The sequence below is a fragment of the Capra hircus genome (assembly GCF_001704415.2).
Source record: "Capra hircus breed San Clemente chromosome X unlocalized genomic scaffold, ASM170441v1, whole genome shotgun sequence".
Classification (NCBI taxonomy): domain Eukaryota; kingdom Metazoa; phylum Chordata; class Mammalia; order Artiodactyla; family Bovidae; genus Capra; species Capra hircus.
The window spans coordinates 51,469,761-51,493,505 of record NW_017189516.1 but is presented as its reverse complement, the minus strand read 5'-3'; the positions used below and the strand labels follow the sequence as shown (position 1 = coordinate 51,493,505).

General features: G+C 36.9%; 1 protein-coding gene across 2 annotated transcripts in view; it reads left to right on the top strand.

The window, feature by feature from the left end:
• The window catches only part of CDKL5 (cyclin dependent kinase like 5), a 176,441-nt gene that overhangs the window by 112,610 nt on the left and 40,086 nt on the right, over positions 1-23,745 (top strand). For both annotated transcript variants that reach the window (XM_018043886.1, XM_018043885.1), the window contains exons 5-10: positions 4,501-4,637; positions 8,911-9,031; positions 10,932-10,991; positions 13,436-13,526; positions 16,919-17,108; positions 23,467-23,547. In XM_018043886.1, coding sequence (XP_017899375.1) covers positions 4,501-4,637; positions 8,911-9,031; positions 10,932-10,991; positions 13,436-13,526; positions 16,919-17,108; positions 23,467-23,547 — 680 coding nt within the window. The remainder of the gene's footprint in view (positions 1-4,500; positions 4,638-8,910; positions 9,032-10,931; positions 10,992-13,435; positions 13,527-16,918; positions 17,109-23,466; positions 23,548-23,745) is intronic.

The window sequence follows — 23,745 nt, the reverse complement described above, 5'->3', positions numbered from 1 at the left end:
ACGCTGTGCTGCTTTGACATGTAATGAAGCAGAAACAGTCTAGGCCTGAATTTGGGTGTTCCGACTCACTCTCCAAAGCTCACCCACTGCCTTTACACCATGTCACCTCTGTCCCTGTGTTCTACGTGGTATGACATTCCCTTCACTTGCCCTGAGAAAGTTATTATTTCTAGACTTGATTTCTTCATTTGTGAACTGGAGTGAAAGTGAAGTCGCTCAGTCGTGTCTGACTCTTTGTGACCCCATGGACTGTAGCCCATCAGGCTCCTCCATCCATGGGATTTTCCAGGCAAGAATGCTGGAGTGGGTTGCCATTTCCTTCTCCAGGGGATCTTCCCAACCCAGGAATCGAACCCTGTTCTCCCGCATTACAGGCAGACGCTTTACCGTCTGGTAGCTCAGACGGTAAAGAATCTGCCTGCAATGCGGGAGACCCGGGTTGGATCCCTAGCTTGGGAAGTTCCCCTGGAGAAGGAAATGGCAACCCACTCCAGTATTCTTGCCTGGAGAATTCCATGGGTAGAGGTGGCCTGGTGGGCTACAGTCCGTAGGGTTGCAAAGAGTCAGATGTACACACACAACCTAAATAAAAAGCCATGAGATTATTTCATCTGGAAGGCAGGGGGAGTTGTGCCCACTTCAGTGGGCTATGCATCTACCTTTAAAAATCTGCCTTACTCAACAGCCTTGCTACTTTCTGAACCTCTGAGGAGAGAAGCATGTATAAGTGGAATGTGCATTCCTTTTCCCCATCATCTAATCATTTAGTGCCACAATTTTCATCATGAAGTACATGGAGTAGGCCAGGAACCTTTAAAAGTACTCATAGGAACAAGAATAATGGAATTTCCAGATAATGAAGAGTGTGCATTTTTACTTTCACTTACAGAATTAATAACTCCACTTTCTTCCTGTTCCCATTCATTATAATCTTAGTGCTGAAGTGCTTACCTCAACTTTTAATAACTGAGTGACATAAATTAGAAGAACCTTCCCTTCCTAAACAAGATGAGCTGGTTAAATGAGGTATCTCTGCATACTAAGTGATTTTGTGACCTTCTTTTTGATGATTTGTTTTTCTTTTCTCTTTAGCCATTGTTTAGCAAAGTTAGTATAGATTCGAATAATGAATACATATATAACAAAGTACCAAAATTCAGTGGAGTTTAGGCTCATAATCAATGAGATCTTAATGAAAAGAAATCATGGATTATTAGATTTGGAAAAGGCCATGGGACTTTTTAGGGTACTGTGTGGGTGTAGAGGAGTGTCCATTTAGTTATTTTATGAATGAAAAGTTAAATGGCTTGCCCAGAGTCACATGTTACATTGTTAGTTGGTTAAAAGGGTCCAAAATCTAGGTCTCCTGGATCCTACTTCAGTGTTCCTTCTATGATAGCCATGTTGCTTTGGCTTTTTGGCTTTGTTAGCAAAGTGAAACTGCCACAAGTTGGTAATGATACAAAGGTACCTGTTTTTCAGTGCCAAGAATTCCCCAAGCTTTTGATTAGAAAAAGTATACCAGCTTTATTTACCTTTTACTTTGTTGCACCATTTATTGTAACCAGCTCCAGCATAGCTTAGGGATGTTCTAATAACCAAATACATGTGTGTTCTTGACCCTTGGTGCTGTCAGTTTTCTGGAACCTTCATTTTTCATAATCACATATTGTAGACTACTAGCGGGAGAGGTGAATAGGGAAAATAAATTCAGTTTGTCTTACTGTCTGAAAAATGGCCCTTTCAAAGTTCTAGAGTCAGAAGCTTGAAAACACTGTCCTCAAAACCAGGAAGGCGAAGTGCCTTTTGTTTGATATCATATTGCTGCTTCCCATGTTTTATGGGAATAAGAGCTAGCCACATATGGGCAAAGATTTCCTCATAGCACCATCAAAAGCATTTGTGTAGGAAGTATTTATTGATCTCCTCTGTACCAGGTCCAGTCCTAGGTGGTTGGGTGTGTGTTATTGAATACCAAGCAGAACTTAGACCCATCGTCCTAGAGCTCTAGGATTAGCAACAGTGGCCACATAGATGGTAAACCAGTAAGCAAACAAATACACCAGTAAAGATGGTGGAAAGGTTTGTGAATGAAAAGTCAGAGTATTGAGATGAGGGCTAATGGGGATGGAGGCTTGCTTTGGCTGAGTGATCGAGTGACATTTAAACTAAAGCCTGAAGGAGCTAGCCCTGTAAAGAGTCTGGTAGTATAATGAGGGTTCTCAGCAGAGGGAACAAGCTCAAAGGCCCTAAGGTTAAAAAATAAAGTTTGGTGCTCTTTTGGGAACCGAAAGACTAACATAAAGGTAGGGAGAGAAGGGCATGAGATGAGGGTAGAAACGCAGACAAGGATCAGGTCGTGAGTAGTACAGTTGTCTCTTGCTGAATTACTTCCTTATTAGAAGACCATCTGTGTGGCAGTCTGTGTCTTAGAGATAGGTGGATTTTAGTTTGATTACCTCAACCTTGGGAGTAACTCAGATGAGACAGCAGAGAAACAGGTTGGCCTTCTTCATAAGATTGGAGGCATTTAGCCTCCCTAGTCTTTAGCGCTTCTGACAGTTACAAAACACCAGTTCTCTGGCCCAGCCCTGGTTTGCAGAACAGCTGGACATCTGCCCCCACCACAAGCCTCTAAGCTACTTTGGAAAGTCCTCTAATCACGTCACAAACATTGCCCCTACTGCCAGGTGGCCCCCTGTTTCATGCTCCAACATGGGCCCTTGAGGACTTGGTTTCCAGTTAACCCCCTGATGTGGGTGGATTGCTCTACTGTCTGTGCCACTGTCCACCTTTGCTACTGCTGCTTCCTGCCTTCTGATAGGCAGAATTCCTGTTCCAGGATTCTCCAACAGTTTTCTTGAAGTAAGGAGAGTATTTCACTTGTGTAACCAGTTCACAAAGGAGCATTGACTTTGTTTCCTGTTTATTACAGATACTCCAGGGGCTACTACAAAGCCCATGGTTTTATTATAGTCTTTTTTCTTTAAACTCAGTTTGAAGGGAGGTGGGGTAGGGGAATTCCCTGGTCGTCCAGTGGTTATGACTTGGCATTTTCACTGCCAGGTCCTGGATTCATTCCCTGGTCCAGGAACTAAGATCTGAGCTGTGTGGGGCGACCATAATCTCAGAGATACTGCTGGCCCTGCATTTAGGATCTCCCTTCCCTCTTTGGTCCCATTTAGGGCCTTTCTCTAGTGTACTTTGCTTAGGAAACATTTCTTTCTTGAAGGTATCTTCATCTTTCTCATCTCTGTCCCTAACCCTATTTTCTTCCTTCTCAGACATGCCTGAATGTGAGGGTCACACAGCTTAGACTTTCAAGCTAGGATTCTGACCATTACCCAAAACCTTAGGGTCATATGTATTTTAGAATTCATAACTTAGATTTTAGAATGGAAATATGGCATGTCACTTTAGGATCCTGTATCAGGTGTTATTTCTAAAGCAAAACATAAGAATTATTTATACTAACTAGGTTAAACAAAGACTTATAAGTGGTTTCATGTTAGTTCAGGTTTTGCTCCTAAAGAGATTTTCCTTAAAGTTAGAAAAAAAAATATCAGTTTTTAGACTGATGTTTTTGGTTTTCAGAATGCTGATCAGGGATTAAGACCCTATATCCTTCTTTGTATATACATATGTAACCATGGCGGTTAGGATGTCCCAACTAGATCTAAAGCTATTATAAAAATTCCTTTAACATGAAATAGTACCTTACTTGCTCCCCTGCCAATTGATCCATTAGAGTTAATGTGACTTCTGTCCTTCCTCTGTGTCTGAGGGTTCACCATGAGTGGAGTTGATGATACAAAAGGGTATATTGGTTCAGCATAAGTTCTCCATTCCAGTACACTACACTCCCTGGGGGTGGACAGATGGACATGCCACAGGAGGACAGCAGGAACTGGCAGCAGCCACTGTTCAGAGAGATCAGTCACGCTTAGAGTTTCCTGCAGGTCAACTATGAGCTGCACTGTGGATGCGTGCAGGGCACATGACCTCTGCTCACAGAGGTGACTTGCGTGCAGCCTGGGGAATAAAATGCTCTTTTAAGCCAAAGCTTCAGGCCCAACTTGAAAATTTCAACTGCTACAGATGCTGCATGGAAGCTCCTCTGCACAGTGATATGACTGATTCCTTTTTACCCTTTTAAACTCCTCCTTCCTCTGTATGTAGTGGTAGGGTTAACACGACAGTGGATTCCTATGTCGTATCTGTAAGTCTGTTTTATGTATACACTTTGCAGTAAAGAGTACAGGAAAATACAAGCAGAAAGTTAGGTTCATGCTGGTCAAGTAAGCCTTTTCTTCTATAAGTTTCTTATTCTTGATCCTTTCAGCAGGAAAATCTGATATTTGATATTCCATCCTTGGACTTCTTATGCAGAAGTACTCAAAGTGGAAAGTGAAATTAGTATGTTTTCAGTGTTCTTAGAATTTCCTGAATAGTGGTTTGAAAGCTTTAATTTTACTCTATTCACCATTGTTTACATTCTAGAAAATGAAGAAGTCAAGGAAACGACTTTACGAGAGCTTAAAATGCTTCGTACTCTCAAACAGGAAAACATTGTGGAGTTGAAGGAAGCCTTTCGTCGGAGGGGGAAATTGTACTTGGTGTTTGAGTATGTTGAAAAAGTAAGTCACTGACACAGTACAGATCTGCCTCATTCTTTTATTTAGTGCTGTTTCTGATGCTATTAAAGTATTATTGTTGAATGTGACTTGTCATTGTGCTCTTAATCTGACTGTAAAAATGAAAGTATTACCCACAGTCATTAGAAATCCTGAAAAAATATTGAAGGATTTTGTATGCTTTAACCATACAGAGATAATCTTACATTTAAACAGTGTATTGATTTGGCTTCTGAAGTCTTAGACTCTATCTTCAACAAGTAATTTTTAGACTTGGTTTGTTTTAATTAAACTTAAGCAAGGCCTCTGAGGGAGAGGCACATAAATTGACAGTGATGGTACAGGATGATAGAAGTATGTGTAAGATACTGCACAGGCACAGGCTGTCTGAATCAGACCTAGATGGCTAATGAGTGGGCTCATGAAGCAGCCTTTTTGAATTGCCAGTGTTGTAGCTTTATTTGAGGGAAGATGATGTGCCAGGAGCCAGAAGGTAAAGCTTGAGGAGGTAGATGAGACCACAAGTAAGGAATTAGAAGCGTGGGAGAAAAGAAGATAAAGCACATATTGTTCGAGTTGTCTCTGTACTTGCTTTAATATTTTTATAATTGTTATTAACTGTTAGTGACGGTTTTAATCATATGACCTGAGGGGGAATGTCCAATGCCATAAACAATATTGTATACCTATGAATTTCTTGAACAGCAACTGACTTACATCAGTTGGTTATTGTCAAGAACTGAAATAAGTGCTTTCACAAGAATAGAATAAACTGGAGCCAGACAGACCTTTCAGAGGTTTCCTTACTGAGTGAATAGGTGGCTACTGCTGATTTCCTGTGTTCTTATCTAAAATTAAGACTGGAGAGGTTTATCTTTGCTTTAGGTCAAATCTCAGGTGCTTTCTGTGTCATAAATGACAGGGTATCACCACCAGCATCATCATCATGAAATGGAAAGCAGAGTTGCTAAGACAGCTAACCAGTGATATGGCTTTTCAATTAATTCAGCCTTTACAAATTATTTTTCTAATTAAATATATATGTATATAGTAACTTCATTACAAGCAAAACTTGAAAAAAATATAAACTTTGTTGCCTTAAAACACTGTTTTATGTTGCTTTTCCAGAATCTGTTTAAAGGCTTCTTTTTTGTGTGTTAATTTAGGCATTTTCCTAAGGGATCCTTCCCACTGGGGAAAAAACCCCTGAAATTTGATATTTTTTTAAAAGTTATAAAAAAGGATTGCTGTAGAATTAGACGCTTATTTTTTAGTTGTCAAAAATAATCATGTGGTCTACAATTTTCCTGCCAAATTATAAAATTCAGCCAGATCTATTTTCGTTATCTTTTTTATTTCTAATTCTACTCATGGTGATTGTTTACAATTTCATATGAACAATTGGAGAAATCATCTATGTGTATCAGACAGTATGTAATGTCTGCAGTCTCTCTGCTGGTAAGTGGCAGAGCTGCTACCAGAACTCCAGTCTTCTGACCTCTAAGCCTGGGATTCTTGTCCTGGCCTTACGGTTTTTCAGTGGAAGGTGACCATCACCCTCCCTAATGATTGACAGTGAATCTCAAGAGGGCAAGGAGAAAGATGCTCTTAGGGGTAGGGAGTTGTAGCAGAGACGCAAGATTACAGTGGCTTAAACAAAATAGAAGTTTCTGTCTCAAGTACAAATACAAAGGTAGATGGATATGGTACCTCTGCTCTACAGCTGCAGGAGATCCTAGGTGGCTTCCGCCTTTATGGTCTGCCACCCCTCAGAAGTAGCCCTTGTCCTCAAGGTCAGGATGGAGCTTCAGCTATCACATCCTATTGGCCAGGACTTAGTTGCATGGCCATACTAGCTGCAAGGCAGAGAAAAATGTACTCTTCTTTCTGGGCGTTTATGCATCTACTTATAAGATATATTTATTGCTCTAGTAAGGGAAGAATGGATTTGGGGGACGTTTCTCTCTATAAGTGAGGAATTTAGAGTTGAATAGTAAATGAGACATACAATTTATGTTCTTTATTACAAAGCCCTTTTACTCCTCATGTGCATTTGTTAATTGAAAAAGATAATTCCAGGGGAGAATCCCTAAAAAATGATACATATATGTTTTAAACATTTTATTTCATCTTAAGACTTATCAATATACATTCATTTTCCACATTCTCTTTAGAAGTGGGTATTGATCTTCTGGTTGGATTTCTGATGGGCTTTCTTACATACATCCTACCCCTAATGCATCAGTGATATCCTGTGTCAGCTTCTTTAAAGTGAAGTGAAAACTTAAAAACATTGCAAAGTAGTCTCAGTGCAGAATCCTACCACCACCACTGTCCCTTGCCAGTGTTTTCTAGTTGCATTTACATTTGATTAGATAGCATTATGTGTAGTGGCTTTCCTTTAAGTCTTTCCAAATTATTAAACTTCACTTTCTTATAAACAGCAAACCTCTTTTTTAAAAACATTATTTAGTTGGCTTATATGATACATAATTATATTAAGATAATATGTATCTGTTCTAAATAGGTCTGAGAGTATTATAAACAGGCAGCTGATTGATTATATGTATGCAACTTGACTGGCGGGGGCAAAATTTTAGAGCAACTTTTTGGTCTTAGGACTCCTTTACATTCTTAACATTATTGGGAACCCTAAGAGCTTTGTATTTATGTGGGTTTTATCTACTAATATTTATCATATTAGAAGTCAAAACTGAAGAATATAAAAATATTTATTGATTCATTTGAAACAACAATAATAAACCCATTGCATGTTAACATAAATGTTTGTGTATCAGTCACTCTTTCAAGTAAAAAATGGTATGCCTCAAGAAAAATGACTCGTTCAATTTATAAGTTGATTACCCAAGTACTTTTCCCCAAGACAGCTAGCATACTTTGATATGCAGCAGAAGTGGTTGAGTTGTATTCCTCATTTTATCATGTAGATTCCTAAAAAGACAAGTACTCAAGAACTGTAACTGAATAAACATGATAATTTTTACTGCTTCATCAAAGACATCCTTTACTGAAATTGACCTTTTCCTTTTTTTTTCAAATGTAAGAATATGGCATTGAAGAATCCAATGCTTTGATTCATGCTAAGGTGCCACCAGTGTAAATGCCAACACAGTGAAAAAGGCCAACAGCTGAGTACTGTTATGAATATAGTTTTGACTTCATGGGTCCTCTGAGACAGCACCACTCCCGGAGATCCACACATTACACTTTGAGAACTGGTGTCCTAGATGGTCATCTACAAACAGTAAACTCTAATCATTCTATAGACCTTAATCTTGTGCTTTACAGAGGAAATGGAGGATATTTAGTTAATCTGGAAATTTACTGGAAATTGATTAAGTGGAATTTCTACTTAAACACGGAGAAGGCAATGGCACCCCACTCCAGTACTCTTGCCTGGAAAATCCCATGGATGGAGGAGCCTGGTGGGCTACAGTCCATGGGGTCACTAAGAGTCAGACACGACTGAGCGACTTTACTTTCACTTTTCACTTTTCACTTTGATGCATTGGAGAAGGAAATGGCAACCCACTCCAGTGTTCTTGCCTGGAGAATCCCAGGGACAGGGGAGCCTGGTGGGCTGCCGTCTGTGGGGTCGCACAGAGTCGGACACGACTGAAGTTTCTTAGCAGCAGCTACTTAAACAATGAGCATGAATTTTAGAATGGTCTCTGACTCCAGACTAAGATTTTTGCATATTGATTTGTTTGGAGTCCGTGAGTTTTTATTTCAACAGTATTTTGTAGCCTTTTAAAATATTTGTTCTGATTATATTGACTACTGATAATCTTAGGGATCATTTAAGAATATTTTCCAGGTCTCCCAGAAATATTTCAAGGCTTGATCTTACTGTAAAGTTCTATCAGAGATGCACAGTGCACTATGTTAAAATGACTGTTTCCCCTCTCCTCTATATATTACAGTGTCTTTTCCCTACTTTGTGTTGCTTTTCCCTCAAAATTAGGCTAAAATGATGCCTGATAGGTTTCAGAGAGTGAAGAGTACACAGGATTATTATTGGAGACAGCATTGGGGAGTAGCAAAAACTGAATTTCTTTTAAAAAGAGAGCCTTGATTTAATACAGTATCCTGCTTTAGCATGAAAAAGATTATAGATGAAAAGCAAAGCAATTTAAAAAAATATATATTCTGTGTATTAGATGAATTATCATCCAAGATGCTTTTAAAATTTTTAACACATAATTTGTGGGCCTACCTAATTTTGGAGATCAATGGCTCTTTATTTAATTTTTAGAATATGCTTGAATTGCTGGAAGAAATGCCAAATGGAGTTCCACCTGAAAAAGTAAAAAGTTATATCTATCAGCTAATCAAAGCTATTCACTGGTGCCATAAGAATGATATTGTTCATCGAGGTAAGTATGGAATTTTCAAAATGGAAAATATTAAAATAGCAAATAAAATTAACAAAATATTTCACATAGGCATTGACATTCTGTTTAAATTAAATACATTTTGAAGGTATAGAATATTTGTGCTCCAGGTCTCCTTTCGTATCATCAAAAGGATGGACCGCACATTTATTTGGATATTATGGTGAGATCTCCATGTTTGTATAACCAGATCTGGTTTCAACAGTACAAGTACCTAGTGATAAAAAGAACTCAACAAATGCAAACTTTGCAGCTTGCTTGGCGAGGGCAACGACCTTCTCCATTGCCTTTCGGTCCTGCAGATAGACCTGGTAATGTGAAACAAGCCAGAATCAGACTTTAGAGGTGATGCTAAGTGACTGGCCCCCGTTGACAATCACTTTTCATTCTCTGTTCAACCAAGATCTCTAGTATGTACCTTTACCTCCTGATTTTCCCTGCCTGTTACTGGAAAGTGCCCATTGTTTTCAGGTTTTAGGCATGATCAGCCTTGCGTAAAGGCCATGATTATACTTCCATAAACTTTTATTTTGTTGTTTATTGCCATGAGGTGGATGGTTTATAGCAATAAAAGAGAAATTACTTGCTCAGCACCATCTTTAACTCTACACTGTTTATCTTCTGATAATCTCTTGCATTCAAGAGTCACGCATTGAACAATAATGAAGCTAAAAAATGTTTGTCAGAAAATGTTGCAGTATCCATTTCTTATCTTTGAATTATCAGGCAAATGAATACTACATTTTAGTGTTTCTAAACAGACACAAAAGGATATCATTTTAAAAATAGTTTCACATTAAGAATAGCTTAAAGGTCATGTGGAGAATGCCAACTCCTGTTATTTCTGGAAAGAGACAATTTGTTATTTGTCTTCCATAGCAGTTACTTTACGAAAGTTGTTGGCAGCATGGAGAGGTGGCCTGGTCACCTGGACATCTAGTGTCTAGGATAATGATTCTAATAACAGTCTCTGCTACAGTTTGAGGATATTAATAAGGAACTGATTTAGCGGCATTTCCATAGTGATGCTGTAATTTGGTTAAGTGTATAGTGAATTAATGGTTGTGAATTAGCAGTAGAAACAAATCTACAAATTCTGAAATCTGATCTGAAATGGTTCAGATGGTTCTGCAATCTATAGATCTCACCCCTACCTCTTCCCTTTCTCCATTTTCACTTCTACCATATAATATAGATGATGAGTACTCTAAGAATAGAATTGTGAGATGCCTCCAAAGGGGTGAATTAAACTGCATCTTCTGTGTATTTCTACTCCTTAACTCCCACCACATCTTCAGAAGTTCCATGGAAAAAATGAGAAATCTTATCTTGACTCATCCAGCATAGCTTCAGCACTAGATATTTATGATCATGAACCACACAGAGAATCTAAACAGATATATAAATAATAGAAATTATATAGAAAATCATGACAGAATATATCTTCTGTGTATTTTTCCTCCAGGAAATATAATGCTATCTACTTAGTCTTGTATGTGTTTTTAAAGTATCCTATGGGTGTGAACATTTTATACTCATCTCCAAAAATTTGTATTATTAGTATTTTATAAAGTAAAAATAGCTCCTTGAAATGTGGTAACCTAGATTCAGTCATCCTTATATTCCTTTCAGAGATCCAGTCAATTCCTGTCAGATTTAAGGGGAAAAACTATTTTTGAAATTGTGGTCTGCATGTTTCTCAAAACGAAATTAATTGAAACTTTTGTGTACTGTTATAAAATGTGTTACTCTGCTTTTTACTACCAGTTTTCTGTTCAGATTACTCTATTTTTAATTAAGTGCCATTACAGTGATCTAACAGTGTCAATCAGTAATACATGGTCCATTTTTTAATAATTGTTTTTTAATCTTGATACTCCAGATATAAAACCAGAAAATCTCTTAATCAGCCACAATGACGTTTTGAAACTGTGTGACTTTGGTAAGTTAAAAAGAAATTTAGTCCTGTAAGTACAAAATTAATTTAATATAACACAAGGTAGCTTTTACAGGTGTTTTAAAAGTATTTTTTATCTTTTGACTTAAATTGGTGTATACTCATAAGCCCAGTATTTAATGACTCCAGAGAAAGAATTTTCTAGAAAATACTATCATGACCTTCTGGCTTGAGTAGGATAAAAAAATTTTTTTTAATATTTTAAATATTGATAGAAATTATTGAGGGCACAATCATAAACACTGAAAAATAACTATGTAAATATATATGTATTATATATATGATAGTTATAATCTGTAGGGTTAAAAGACATTTTTAGAATGATTCCATTTATCTCCTTTAAATGTTCAGTCAAGGTATTATTAATTGATTATGATATTCCAGCTCCTGGTTGAGTGTATAAGGAAGTTTTGAGTCATACTGTATCACAGTACAAAATTGTATATTGTTTTTTGTATATATAAAACTGTATTATGTGCTATTAAAAATTTAAGTTAAAATAATTCAGAAAAATTTTAAAATTATAGATTAGGTTTTACATCATGGATCACTTTATTTTAAAAAATGATTTAAAATTTAAAAAATTTTACATTTTTACCTAATCCATGTGCTAAAAAATAACTTTTAAAAAATGTTATTTTTTATATATTTAAATATAATCACAAATACAGTGTGAATATATATAAATGAGGAGGTTTCTTATTTATCTCCTTGTATCTTTATCTCCCTGTATAAGGAGAAGTTAGATTAGTACTTAGAATATGGATTGCACAGGTGAGAGAAATAGAAGCGTTCTAAAAATTCACTTTGTAGAATGACCAGTTTTGGCCAGTGCAGCAATTGGAAGCCTGTATAACTGTTTTCACTTTTTGATTTTTAAGAGTTTAACTATTATGAACCTGTCTGCTTGAGGAAAAATGTTTTGTAGGACTTAATTTTCTTAGTATTTTATGATAAGGAATATTGCAAAGAAGAGTCCTGCTATACCTAAACGTGTTAAGAAGTACTTAGGAGCTGAAATTGGTAAAGCAAGTTAAAAAAGAGGTGTGTGTAGAATAGTTAATAATGGTAAAAGAGTATCCATAGTTTAGCATCATTTCTTAAAAGACAATTTTATTTTACATTGTCAGGAAGTTCTGCATGGCAGCACCACATGTGGCATTCTGTGTCCTGTGCATCCCCAACAAAAACCTCCTAATTGTTTTCCCTCCCAGAGCATGTAGCTCCTTTGTCTGGCTTGAAGAATCCCAATAAAAAATATAAATATTTCTTCCAAATGTGTCTTATAAAGAAGTATTGATTAACTGAAGTTAGGGGTTTTGTTTTGGTGCTGTGATCATTTTTATTTTTTTACTGTTCTATTTTAAAAAACAGTATTTTCTAATTCTTGAAACTTTTTTTAAAAACTTTTTATTTCATATTGGGATATAGCCGGGTGGCACAGTGGTAAAGAATCTGCTTGCCAAAGCAGGAGATGTGGGTTCGATCCCTGGGTCAGAAAGATCTCTTGGAGTAGGAAATGGCAACCCAGTCCAGTATTCTTGGAAGATTCCGTGGACAGAGGAGCCTGGCAGGCTATAGTCCAGGGGGTCACAAAGAGTCAGATACAGCTGAGCACACATGCACGCATGTGCACATAGCTGATAAACAGCATTGTGATAGTTTCAGGTGAACAGCAAAGGGACTCAGCCATACATATATATATGCCTTAACTTTCACCTTTAATTTTAATATTCTGGTTCTCTGTAACTATTTACAGTGAACCTATATTGCTTTCAGTGAGTTAGATGGGTAATTAACCTACCTTCCAGTCTATTTTGTGGCCGCAAAACCTTTTGAAAGGATTGTTACTTGGGGAGGTGGGGGAGCAACAGAGTCTGTAAGGTAATTAAGATATCCCTAATATGCTTCTCAGTTACATTAGGAGAAAATCATTTTGGCCTGCTTCGTTTCCATCATTGCCAACCCTAACTGTTGTTGTTTACATAATGGTCAGAGCTGATCAGCACCAGTAGATACAGAAATACTATCTAAGTCCCACATAGCTGAATTAATGACTTATCTGCAACATGCTAATGTAACTTTGACTTTTGGCTCTTATGGAGTCTTCATTTTGTAAGATTTGCGTTTATTGGAAAAGCTGGTTTAAAAGTATGCTCTGAAGCATGCAAAGACTTTGAAAACATGGATTTCTTTATTAGAGAGAAGAGACTGGTTTTGTAGTGACTACATTCTGTATTTTAGTTCACATATGAACAATGGACTAACTTTTTAAAATAATAAGGGCATGTTAATAAACAGCCCATTCAATAACAATCATTATATTCTTTTGATGTTCCTTTAAGATATTAATGTAGCACTGAAATATTTTGTCAGCATGAAATTAACTCTTTTTCAAAATTACACTTTTGGGTCTTGCTGTCTTTCAGGTTTTGCTCGGAATCTATCAGAAGGAAATAATGCTAATTATACAGAATATGTGGCCACCAGGTGGTATCGGTCCCCAGAACTCTTACTTGGGTGAGTTACCTTCCCAGAATAGAATAACATCTACATATTTGTTGATCCTCTATTGTTAACTTAGATTATCTGTGGAAGATGAGAACTTGAGTTAATTAAATGCCAGTTACCTGTTGCAGTATAGCAAACCTAAAAACTTAATGGCATAAAACAAGCACCATTTTATTTGCTCATGATTCTGGGAGCAAACGGATTGGGGGTATCAGCTATTTGAGTTTAGCTGGCTGATTCTTCTGCTGGTCTCAATTGGAATTGCTCATGTAGCTACAATCAGTCAGCAAGTCATCTGGAGACTGTTTGGTTTTAGGGAGCCTCAGCTGGGACAAACCATCTCTGTTGTATGGGGACTCATCCTCCAGTAGGTTAGTTCCAACTTTCTTCGCATAATAGCAGTAGAATTCCCGGAGCAGAGGGCAAGCCCAAAAGCAAAAGTGTTTTTTCAAGCCTCTTTGCATTACTTTTGCCTCATTGGCCAAAGCATGTTACTTGTCTGTGCTCTGATTCATGGGATGGAGGAATAAACTTGATGGGAGGAGTGGCAGAGTCACATTACAAAGTGGCAGGTATGCAGAAATGAGGGGAATTATTGCTGCCACCTTTGTTAATGGTCTTGCACATTAAAAATGTGGATATCCACAGAGTTTGACATTCTGGCTTATCTGTTTGTTCATACATTCATTCATTCATGCATTCAGCAAATATTTCTGGAATATCTCTTATGCCTAGCCACTTTGCTGTAAATATTAACCAACTGCCATTTTTCTTCCAAGCAGTGTAAATCCTGTTTGATGATAAATGGCTATTCAAACTAGTCCATTGATGATTTTCTCAGCAACACTGCCATATCCATCCACTTTGTGCCACCTTTCCATTTTCAGTGCTATATCTATCAGGGCAGCTATTTCATTCACCCATCAACAGCAGAAAAGCATTATCTGATAAAATTCTTCCTCTTAAGAAGTTTAAACTTTAGAGACTAAGAAGGGGCCTGTAGTCTTGGTCTCCATCACATATTCTCACTAATAATTCTCTACTTATTGTAGTTGTAGTATTTTCTTATTTATCCTAGATTGTATTTTCTTCTTTGGGACCATCAAAAAATTGAGGTAGAAGACACTCTCTACAAATAAAATTAGACATGGTGGTAATGATAACCATTGCATTAATTATAGGTTTCATCTCTTTTCTTTAGTGTGCCATATATGTATCTAGGGGACATAATAAATTTATTTTTTTAAAGATAATTTTTACAACATTGTAAATCAACTCTGCTTCAATAAAAAATTTTTAATCAGTAAATAAAGATACTTTTTATATAATAGAAATATATATTTCTGTTTCTTCTAAAGATCATGATGATTATATATTTAAGTTACTCACTGAAAGATTATTTGGAAGTTAACAGTTGATTTCCCAGTGTCTATTTGGTGTTACTTCTTATTTCATTGCAGACCTAGAGCCTATAAGAATTATTGGTGTCAGTTACTGAAAGCTTTACTATTTATTTTTAAATCAAAAGCTTGTGCTTCATCCCTGAAATCAATGGTGGCTAGTCACTTTATTATCCCTCCTTGGGTGGATAGATTTTAGAATTTCTGTGTTCATTTTAAACTTGGATTTAGGATTGATTTTCTTTTGTGTCATCTGTGTTTCTTCTGTATACCTCTGTCTGGATTCACTTGAATGCATTGTCCATTCATGTGTCCATTCTTTGGGGAAGGGTTGGGAGTTTGAATTTACTGGGCAGGATTTGCCAAAGAAGAAATGAATTTGAAGTAAATCATTCTTAGACCCCCATCTGAGGATTCAAGTATGGTAGAGGGACTCATTATAATTTTGTCTATAAAATGTCCTTGAGTTCATTCTGAGGACAGCCTTAACGTGAAACTTTAGAGAGTATTTGCTGCCTAATAATACATATTGGAAAACTGAAATTATATTTAGAGATATGTGGGAGCTACCAAAAGTAGATGAGGACTCCAACTAATTTGAGCCAAATTGAATATTGCTAATTAAATGATTGTCAAGTACTAGTTGAAGAACCATATTATTTATATAAAAAGCCCATTGAAATCAGTTGATAATTAGTCAACATGTAGAATTTACAGATTTTGTACATTTTCAAGACTTTTCCTTGACATTCAAAATAGTTACAGTTGCATAAATTATTCAAATTAGCTAACAGAAAAAATAATTTATCATGGGTATGTAAAGATTATCCTTAAGTTTCTCCACCTAGCACAAGTTTTTCCTCTCTCATACTTGTATGAAAGAAAGATTGGTATCCTTCCCTTCCCAACAAGCTACCAAAAAGATCTAAATGAAGTTTCCTGATATGATTCTTCAGTTTTTATGAAAGGAAATGAGATAAATAAAATATTGACTTATTGATACAATGATTCACTATCCTAGAAGCATACTCTGTTTTATGTTAAAAGTGCTTTAGAGTGTTTGTTAAAAGTTTTATATTACTACTATAGTACTATGACATTCTAGAATTTCTTTCCTTGGTTTTTCAGATATTGTATTTTGGCTTTTGCTTCTTAAGATTTAGATAATTTATGTTTGAAATGAAAGAAAATATGGTTTCTTAATCTGTCATATGTAATTTGACTTGAGGCTATAGATATTCAGGTAAATACATAAAGCTTTTTTGGGGGATACGTAGATTTTATATCTAGCCTGTTAGCACCAATAGTACTCCAAAAGCCCTCTGGCAAACTCATACCTTGAAAGATAGCTATAAATCCCTCAATTCATGAAAAAAATGCTTTGAGGGAGATACCTGTCATAAAGCTTCATAAACAAAGGATACAAATAGATTCAAGTAAATAATCCAATAAAGCTTAGCATAATCTTAGCTGTTTTGACTCTGTGCAATCAGAACAGGTTAAATATTAAATGTTTGCTGTTTAAGAAGACACATAAGTCAGTTGTACATTTTAATAGACTGAACTCAAAAAATGAATCAGTATAACTTGTTGACATTCAAAGAGCTAAAGGATAATTACCTAGGAAATACATTTCTTGGGAGCGTTTCATTCTCCAGGTGCGTGCTAACTCATCAGATGTGTGTGCTGCTATTAGGGTTTATTAAGCTATTAATAATCAACATATATATCTGGATGTAAATAGATTTCAAATCAGTATATACTAACTAAATTGTTATTAAACTGATGGCTTTATTTGCTTACATTTATTTACTTGTGTTCTGAATTTCTACTTTGATATCCATAATTCCTTTTTTTCAGCCTCACTTTTGTCCATGTGGTATTTTCAAATTCCTTAAATACCCAAATACGCTTTAAATCTTGAATCTGTTCAAAATAGTTTGGAAATTATTAAAACTTATTCCTTCAGTTGCCAAGATAATCTCTCCCTTTGCTTTTCAGAGCTCCCTATGGCAAGTCCGTAGATATGTGGTCAGTTGGCTGTATTCTTGGGGAGCTTAGTGATGGACAGCCTTTATTTCCTGGAGAAAGTGAAATTGACCAACTTTTTACCATTCAGAAGGTGCTAGGACCACTTCCATCTGAGCAGATGAAGCTCTTCTATAGTAATCCTCGCTTCCACGGGCTCCGGGTAAGAGGCTTTGCTAAAACCCAAATGGAATCAGTACAGTAGTATTTAAATCATTGTTCATTGCACAATGAAATGCTAAGCTATCCATTGAATACTTTTTCCTTTTCCATTACGGTGTTTATAATCCCCATTATAATATTTTATTTTTGAATTTTATAGAGTATTTGTGAATTTTAAAAAGTCTAAATTTGAAAGTGGGAACTGTTAATATTTTTCTCACTTGTTCCAGTTTTTCAAACTCTTTTTTAAGTGTATGCATTATTGTAAACTTCAGTTATCTCAGAATGTTTCTTTATACAAAATACTTAGCATCCTCAAAAGATTGAGAAATGTATAAATGGCTACTGCTTATTTGAGCAAACATTTATAGTGATTTGAGGAAGATTATGAATACTCATATTAAAGGTGCTGTTCTAGTGAGAATGACCTGTTTAGCGAAACATCATATCTTTTCAAACTAGGGTTTGGTCTTGGGCAGCCTTTTCTAGACTTGCTAACTTTGTGCTAAACTTGATTTCAGAAAATATGCTAAAAAGAGTCTTAAAGTATAAACTTTCCACAAGTGAGGGACATCTTACTGGAGTGGCCACTTATAGGTTGCTTCTCTGTTCCATCTACCCCCAAAGCTATTTTTTCCATTTTCAACTACCCTGTTTGGGCCAACATGCCAGTTGGTGGCCTTTGTGGGAACTATAAAATAAGCTCCCCACCATTTCTTTTCTTTCTCTTAAATGCATAATTCTCAAACCATGTTTTCTTGACATTTACCGAGGACTTTGTTTTTTTCCTTTGACTTTCTGGCCTCAATTCATTTCACTTTGAAGAGTACCTCTCCTCACACATGAACGCCCAACACAGTATCCCTCCTGCTAGGCTCAATGAGTGTGGAAGAAAGAACGGAACAGAAGTGCAAACATTTCTTTCATCCCCTTCCTGCTTTTGCTCTCTTCCAAATCTGTCTGAGTTACCTCAGGCAAGTTTCTCTTTTCTCCTTTTACTTTTGCTTTTGTAAGCCGAAAAAGAACCAAATTATGACAATTAATTAGGGTACAACAGTTATTGAACATTTGTCATACTAGATATTGAAAACACGAAAATAAATAGGACTTGCCCTCAGTCCAGTACAAAGGAAAATCTATTCAGAAATAAAGCAAATTCACTGCAGATGGTGACTGCAGCCATGAAATTAACAGACCCTTGCTCCTTGGAAGAAAAGCTATGACAAACCCAGACAGCATATTCAAAAGCAGAGACATCACTTTGCTGAAAAAGGTCCCTATAGTCAAAGCTATGTTTTTTCCAGTAGTCATGTATGGACAGAAGATGAGATGGTTGGACATGGGTTTGGGTGGACTCCGGGAGTTGGTGATGGACAGGGAGGCCTGGTGTGCTGTGGTTCATGGTGTCACAAAGAGTCGGACATGACTGAGCAACTGAACTGAACTGAACATGTGTGGATATGAGAGTTGGACCATAAAGAAGACTGAGCACCAAAGAACTGATACTTTCAAAATGTGGTGCTAGAGAAGACTCTGAGAGTCCCTTGGACTGCAGGGAGATCAAACCAGTCAATCCTAAAGGAAATCATCCTGAATATTCTTTGAAAGGACTGATGCTGAAGCTCCAATACTTTGACCACCTGATCCAAAGAGCTGACTCATTGGAAAAGATCCTGATGCTGGGAAAGGGGGCAGCAGAAGATGAGATGGTTAGACAGCATCACCAACTCAGTGGACATGAATTAGAGCAAACTCCAGGAGATAGTGAAGGACAGGGGAGCCTGGCATGCTACAGTCCATGGGGTTGCACAGAGCTGGACGTGACTTAGTGACTTAACAACAATAACAACAGAAATAAAGAGAGCCATAACTAATAAATTCCTGTCTCAATGAGAATACATCCAAACTCCTTCCCATCAGACCTTGCCTGTTCTGGGCCCTTCTAGCTCTCTGACTTCAGCTCATATGTCTCTCCATTCCCATCCCTTTCCAGACTTTCAGCACACTTAACCCTTCTTTTTCTTTAACTTCCATAAACATCCCCAAGTTGTTCTAGCTCCATGAGATTGGGACTTGAGCGTCCTTTTCCCAGGAAAGTGCTTCCCTTGCATGGCACCTTCTCTTTTATAAATCTCATCTCCAAGAACACCTCCTTTTTCTGACCTGCCAACAAACTTCCCCCACCTCCTTCTTGGTCTCTCCTATAGCATTTTTCTTTTTCCATCATAGCACTTACAACAGAATGAAATTATTTTATTTTTTAATTATGAACTGTTAGAAATCATCTGTTTTATTGTTGCATTTCTAACATCTAGCCCAGTCTAGCACATGTAGTAGGGACTCGAATATTTGAATGATCTCTTGAACCAGAAATCTGCATTATCAGCAATCAAGCTCAACTATTTCCCTCTCGCCATCTCTAATTGCTTCTTTCACTCGTACCACTTTTTACCTGAACAGCCACTCCCAAACTGATTTCTCTGAGTTTTTCTCTTCATTGCAGTCTTCACATTACTTTTAGAATCTTCCTGCGAATTGCACATTTAATTCTGTCTTCTTTATGTTAAAAACCTCTACACATAGCTTATTCGGTTTTAACTCCTTGCTGCTGGGGCTGCTAAGTCGCTTCAGTCATGTCCAACTCTGTGCAACTCCAGAGACGGCAGCCCACCAGGCTCCCCCGTCCCTGGGATTCTCCAGGTAAGAATGCTGGAGTGGGTTGCCATTTCCTTCTCCAATGCATGAAAGTGAAGTCTCTCAGTTGTGTCCAACTCTTCGCTACCCCATGGGCGGCAGCCTACCAGGCTCCTCCATCCATGGGATTTTCCAGGCAAGAGTACTGGAGTGGGGTGCCATTGCCTTAAAAACCCCTTGATCCTAGCCCTGCAGCCTTGTCTCCCAACTTTTCCTACCCCCTGCCCTACAACCACATTGACCTTGTCACCATTTCCTTGTTGCTTCTACAATGCTGCATTTTCCTATAATTCTCCCAATATTCACCCCACTTCCTGGAAAGCTTTCCATCCTCCCTCCCCCAGATTCAGGTCAAGTGTCCTCCTTCCATGAAGTCTTGTACACTCCTCCAGGGGGAATGGTTACCTCCCCCTTGTGTGCTCCTGCAGCACTCTGGTAGCACACATAGCAGTCTCTTTTAAATAGCTATTTGACAGAACATTGTAAATCCATACTATACTTCAGTTTTTTTAATTGTAATAAAAAATTTTTATAAAGCTGTTTGAAAATATGTATCCTCACTGGACTAATGGATTCCTTAAAGAAATGAGCTCTCATGGCCACTTATATTCACAACACACCTAGAGTTGCTCTTACTAGGTTGAATAGTATTAAATGATTAAATATTTGAACTGGAGCATCAAGCTTGGTCTTCTGGCTGCCTTATTCTTTGCCTGGTTAAAGAGGCTTTAAACTGCATTCTCTGAAGAGAGTATAAACAGATCTGCCACTTGTAAACTAGCTGAAGAATTAATACTTTTGTGCATAAAATAATTAGAAAACAATACAATTTATAATAAAGCATAGTATATAATAAAATACTACATTCTTTACTACATTGTACTGTTCTCTAATACATCTAAATATAGTTGTGACCTTGAGAATACTAAAGATTCTGGAAAGTTGGCTGGATTCACTTGGAATGATTTATAGAGGATTTACAGTTTGAAATATATCTTGAAGAATGAATAGCATTTGGATTAGATAGGCCAAACAAAGGAGATCTTTTCCTCCTTTGTCTATGGTCCTATTTGTTCACAGACCTCCTCACTAAATAATATTATCTGTAAAATACTAGACAGTCCATGATGGCACTGTCTGTAAATATCCTTTGGAGAAATTGCTGCTTCCTTGACACTGATTTTTATAGACCTTAATGTTTTTGTGTTGTAGTCTGAAAGTGTTTGTGGTATTTTAACTAAGTTAGTATAATCCTTTTGGAGGTTTAACCACATCTTTTGTGGGAAGAGTCTTCTTTTATCGTTTACTTGAGAATGTCTGAGATGTTCTCAGCTAAGCATACAGGGTGTGTGAATGGTGGCTACTGTGAAACATGGACTCACCAGTAACCAGTCCAGTGTGATTTGTATTTTGCTTCAGTGTGTAGAGATTAGAAAATCACCAAGATGTTGGTCTAAAAATATGCATTATTTTGAAAAAATAGCAATTGCTATCCCATAATATAGGGCATAGACTCTGGAGTTAGGCTGCTGGGGTTCAAAGCCAGACTCTACATTTACTATTTGAATGACTTCGGGCAGTTTCTTGTGCCTGTCTTTCTTCGTGTGTAAAATTATGATAACAGAAGTACCATCTAATGGGATTGTTATGAAGATTAGACATTATAGCTGCAGTTCATGGGGTCGCGTAGAGTTGTACATGACTAAACAATAACAAAATGCCCAGACCAGTGTCTGAAGCATAGTAAGTGCTCAGTAAAGAGGCACTCTTATTGTGTCACATTGGCCACGTGAATAAGAAAAAAAGGGAAGAAGAAACAAACTACTGATTGACATATACTTTAAACTTCTGTGCTTGAGTTTTGATTTGTCAGATTACCTCACACAAGAATGGTGTCTTTCATTCAAAAGACATAAATTAATTTTTTAAGAGTTTATGTGGTCATTTAAAAATCATATTTCTAATACCTTTTGACTTTGGGCATTAATTTTCTTATTGATGAAATGTTACTTTTGGCAGAAAAGGAGGAGAGGATATTTGGTAGCATAAGATAGACCTCATAAGCACAATATTAATTAAAATCTAGTATAAAGTCTTTTATCACAGCATGACAGGTGTCTCTCTCTGGGATAATATTTAATGCTCCAGTAACATCCAGAGGAAACTCTGTACCTCCTTTAGGAAAGGTGCCCATGTTTAGAAAGAATGTGGGTTTGGATCACTGAGTGCAAATACTAGTTTTCCTACTTTTTAGTTATGTAACCTGCCTTGAACCATTTATTTCAGTTTTGTGATCATCACGTTCTTCATCTCTGAAATAAGTGGTGAAATAATTGCTGAAATGCCTTGCATAGCATCACTTCCCTCAGAAATGTTTTAGGTTATTGCCTGTGTGTCTGTGTTAAGTTCATGTTATTCCTTCTATGTCCTCTATCTAGGAGGTGCTGTCCTACTTTTCTCTGTCCTCACATTTTTTCTCATCTTTCAAAAGCTAGTTCAGATGTTATCTATATATGGATTCTTCTACAGCTGCAAAGCACCTTGGCCTCTCCTTTTGCTGAGCTTCAACTAGAATTTATGGCTACTCAGTTTTGCACTGATTGCTTTCTCAACAAGACTGAGGGTTGTTTACATGCAAGGTTTTGGTCTTACCCATATTCTGTATCTCCTGCTATACCTAACACTGTGACACTGTGTGGGGATGAAGTCTTAATACCTTGTTTGAATTTTTCTACATTACTACTCCTCTCATCCACTTGTTTAGAATGTTTAGAGATTTTCGGCTTTGAAATCTTCTTATATCGGTATAAAGGAAATACATATTAAAAGCAAACTAGCCCTCCCATTGGGAGGGAATACATGGCATTAGACTCTAATATTTTACCATCCACTTAGATATTGTGAAATGTGAGTTGGCAGAGGGAAGGACAGAGCATCTGAATAAACTTGACCCTTTCCCCTCATTTCATTTAAAAATGCATTTGTTAATTTAGGAGCCTGTTTGCCTTCTGTTCCAACTTACATAAAGTAAGAAATTTAAAACCGGTCATTCAAAGAGTATATTAAAAGCAATAATAGAACGTGTGTCTGAATTCATTATTTTTACTTCTGTAGCCTTTCAGGTACTAGCCTTTTCTTTTTCATTCTCTAATGTTCAGAAGTAAATTATATGTTTTTGTGAAAAAGGTATAAGAATTGTCTGTATAAGCAGACAAATTCTGTATGAATTGTATTATAATGGAATTATCTGTTTAAGGCAATACTGTATAAACTGAATAGTTTCAAATGTTAATATTTTTATATTTTGTTTTATTTTACATGCTTCAGCGTTGTCTGATTAGATTTAAGTTTCACTTGTGAGTTTTCCTGTTATTTAACAGTCCTATTATGGCAACCCACTCCAGTACTCTTGCCTGGAAAATCCCATGGATGGAAGAGCCTGGTAGGCTACAGTCCATGGAGTTGCAAAGAGTTGGACATAACTGAGTGACTTCACCTATTAATCCCAAGCTCAATATATAGACACCAAAATTTATGTGAAATAAATTTAACTTTGGCACTAGGGCACTACCTCTGCTCCTCTGCTACCTCCCCCAACACTCAAAGCACGTGTACACACATACCCTTCCCCGTGTGCTAATACTCCTGCCATGTTGTTGTTACAGTTTCCAGCTGTTAACCATCCTCAGTCATTGGAGAGAAGATACCTTGGAATTTTAAACAGCGTTTTACTTGACTTAATGAAGGTGGGACAAGTTGATGTGTTATCTATACGAAATGTCTTTTGGTTTGTGATTTCTCTTGTGTCTATATGTGACCATAGCCTGCTTTTATGAATTAAATGTTTTGTTAACAGGTGTGTAGGATGTAGTGTAGTGGTGAATAGTGGAGGACTGTGTCCTCTGAAGAGGCGTGCAATTCATTTAAAATCACAACAGTATCTG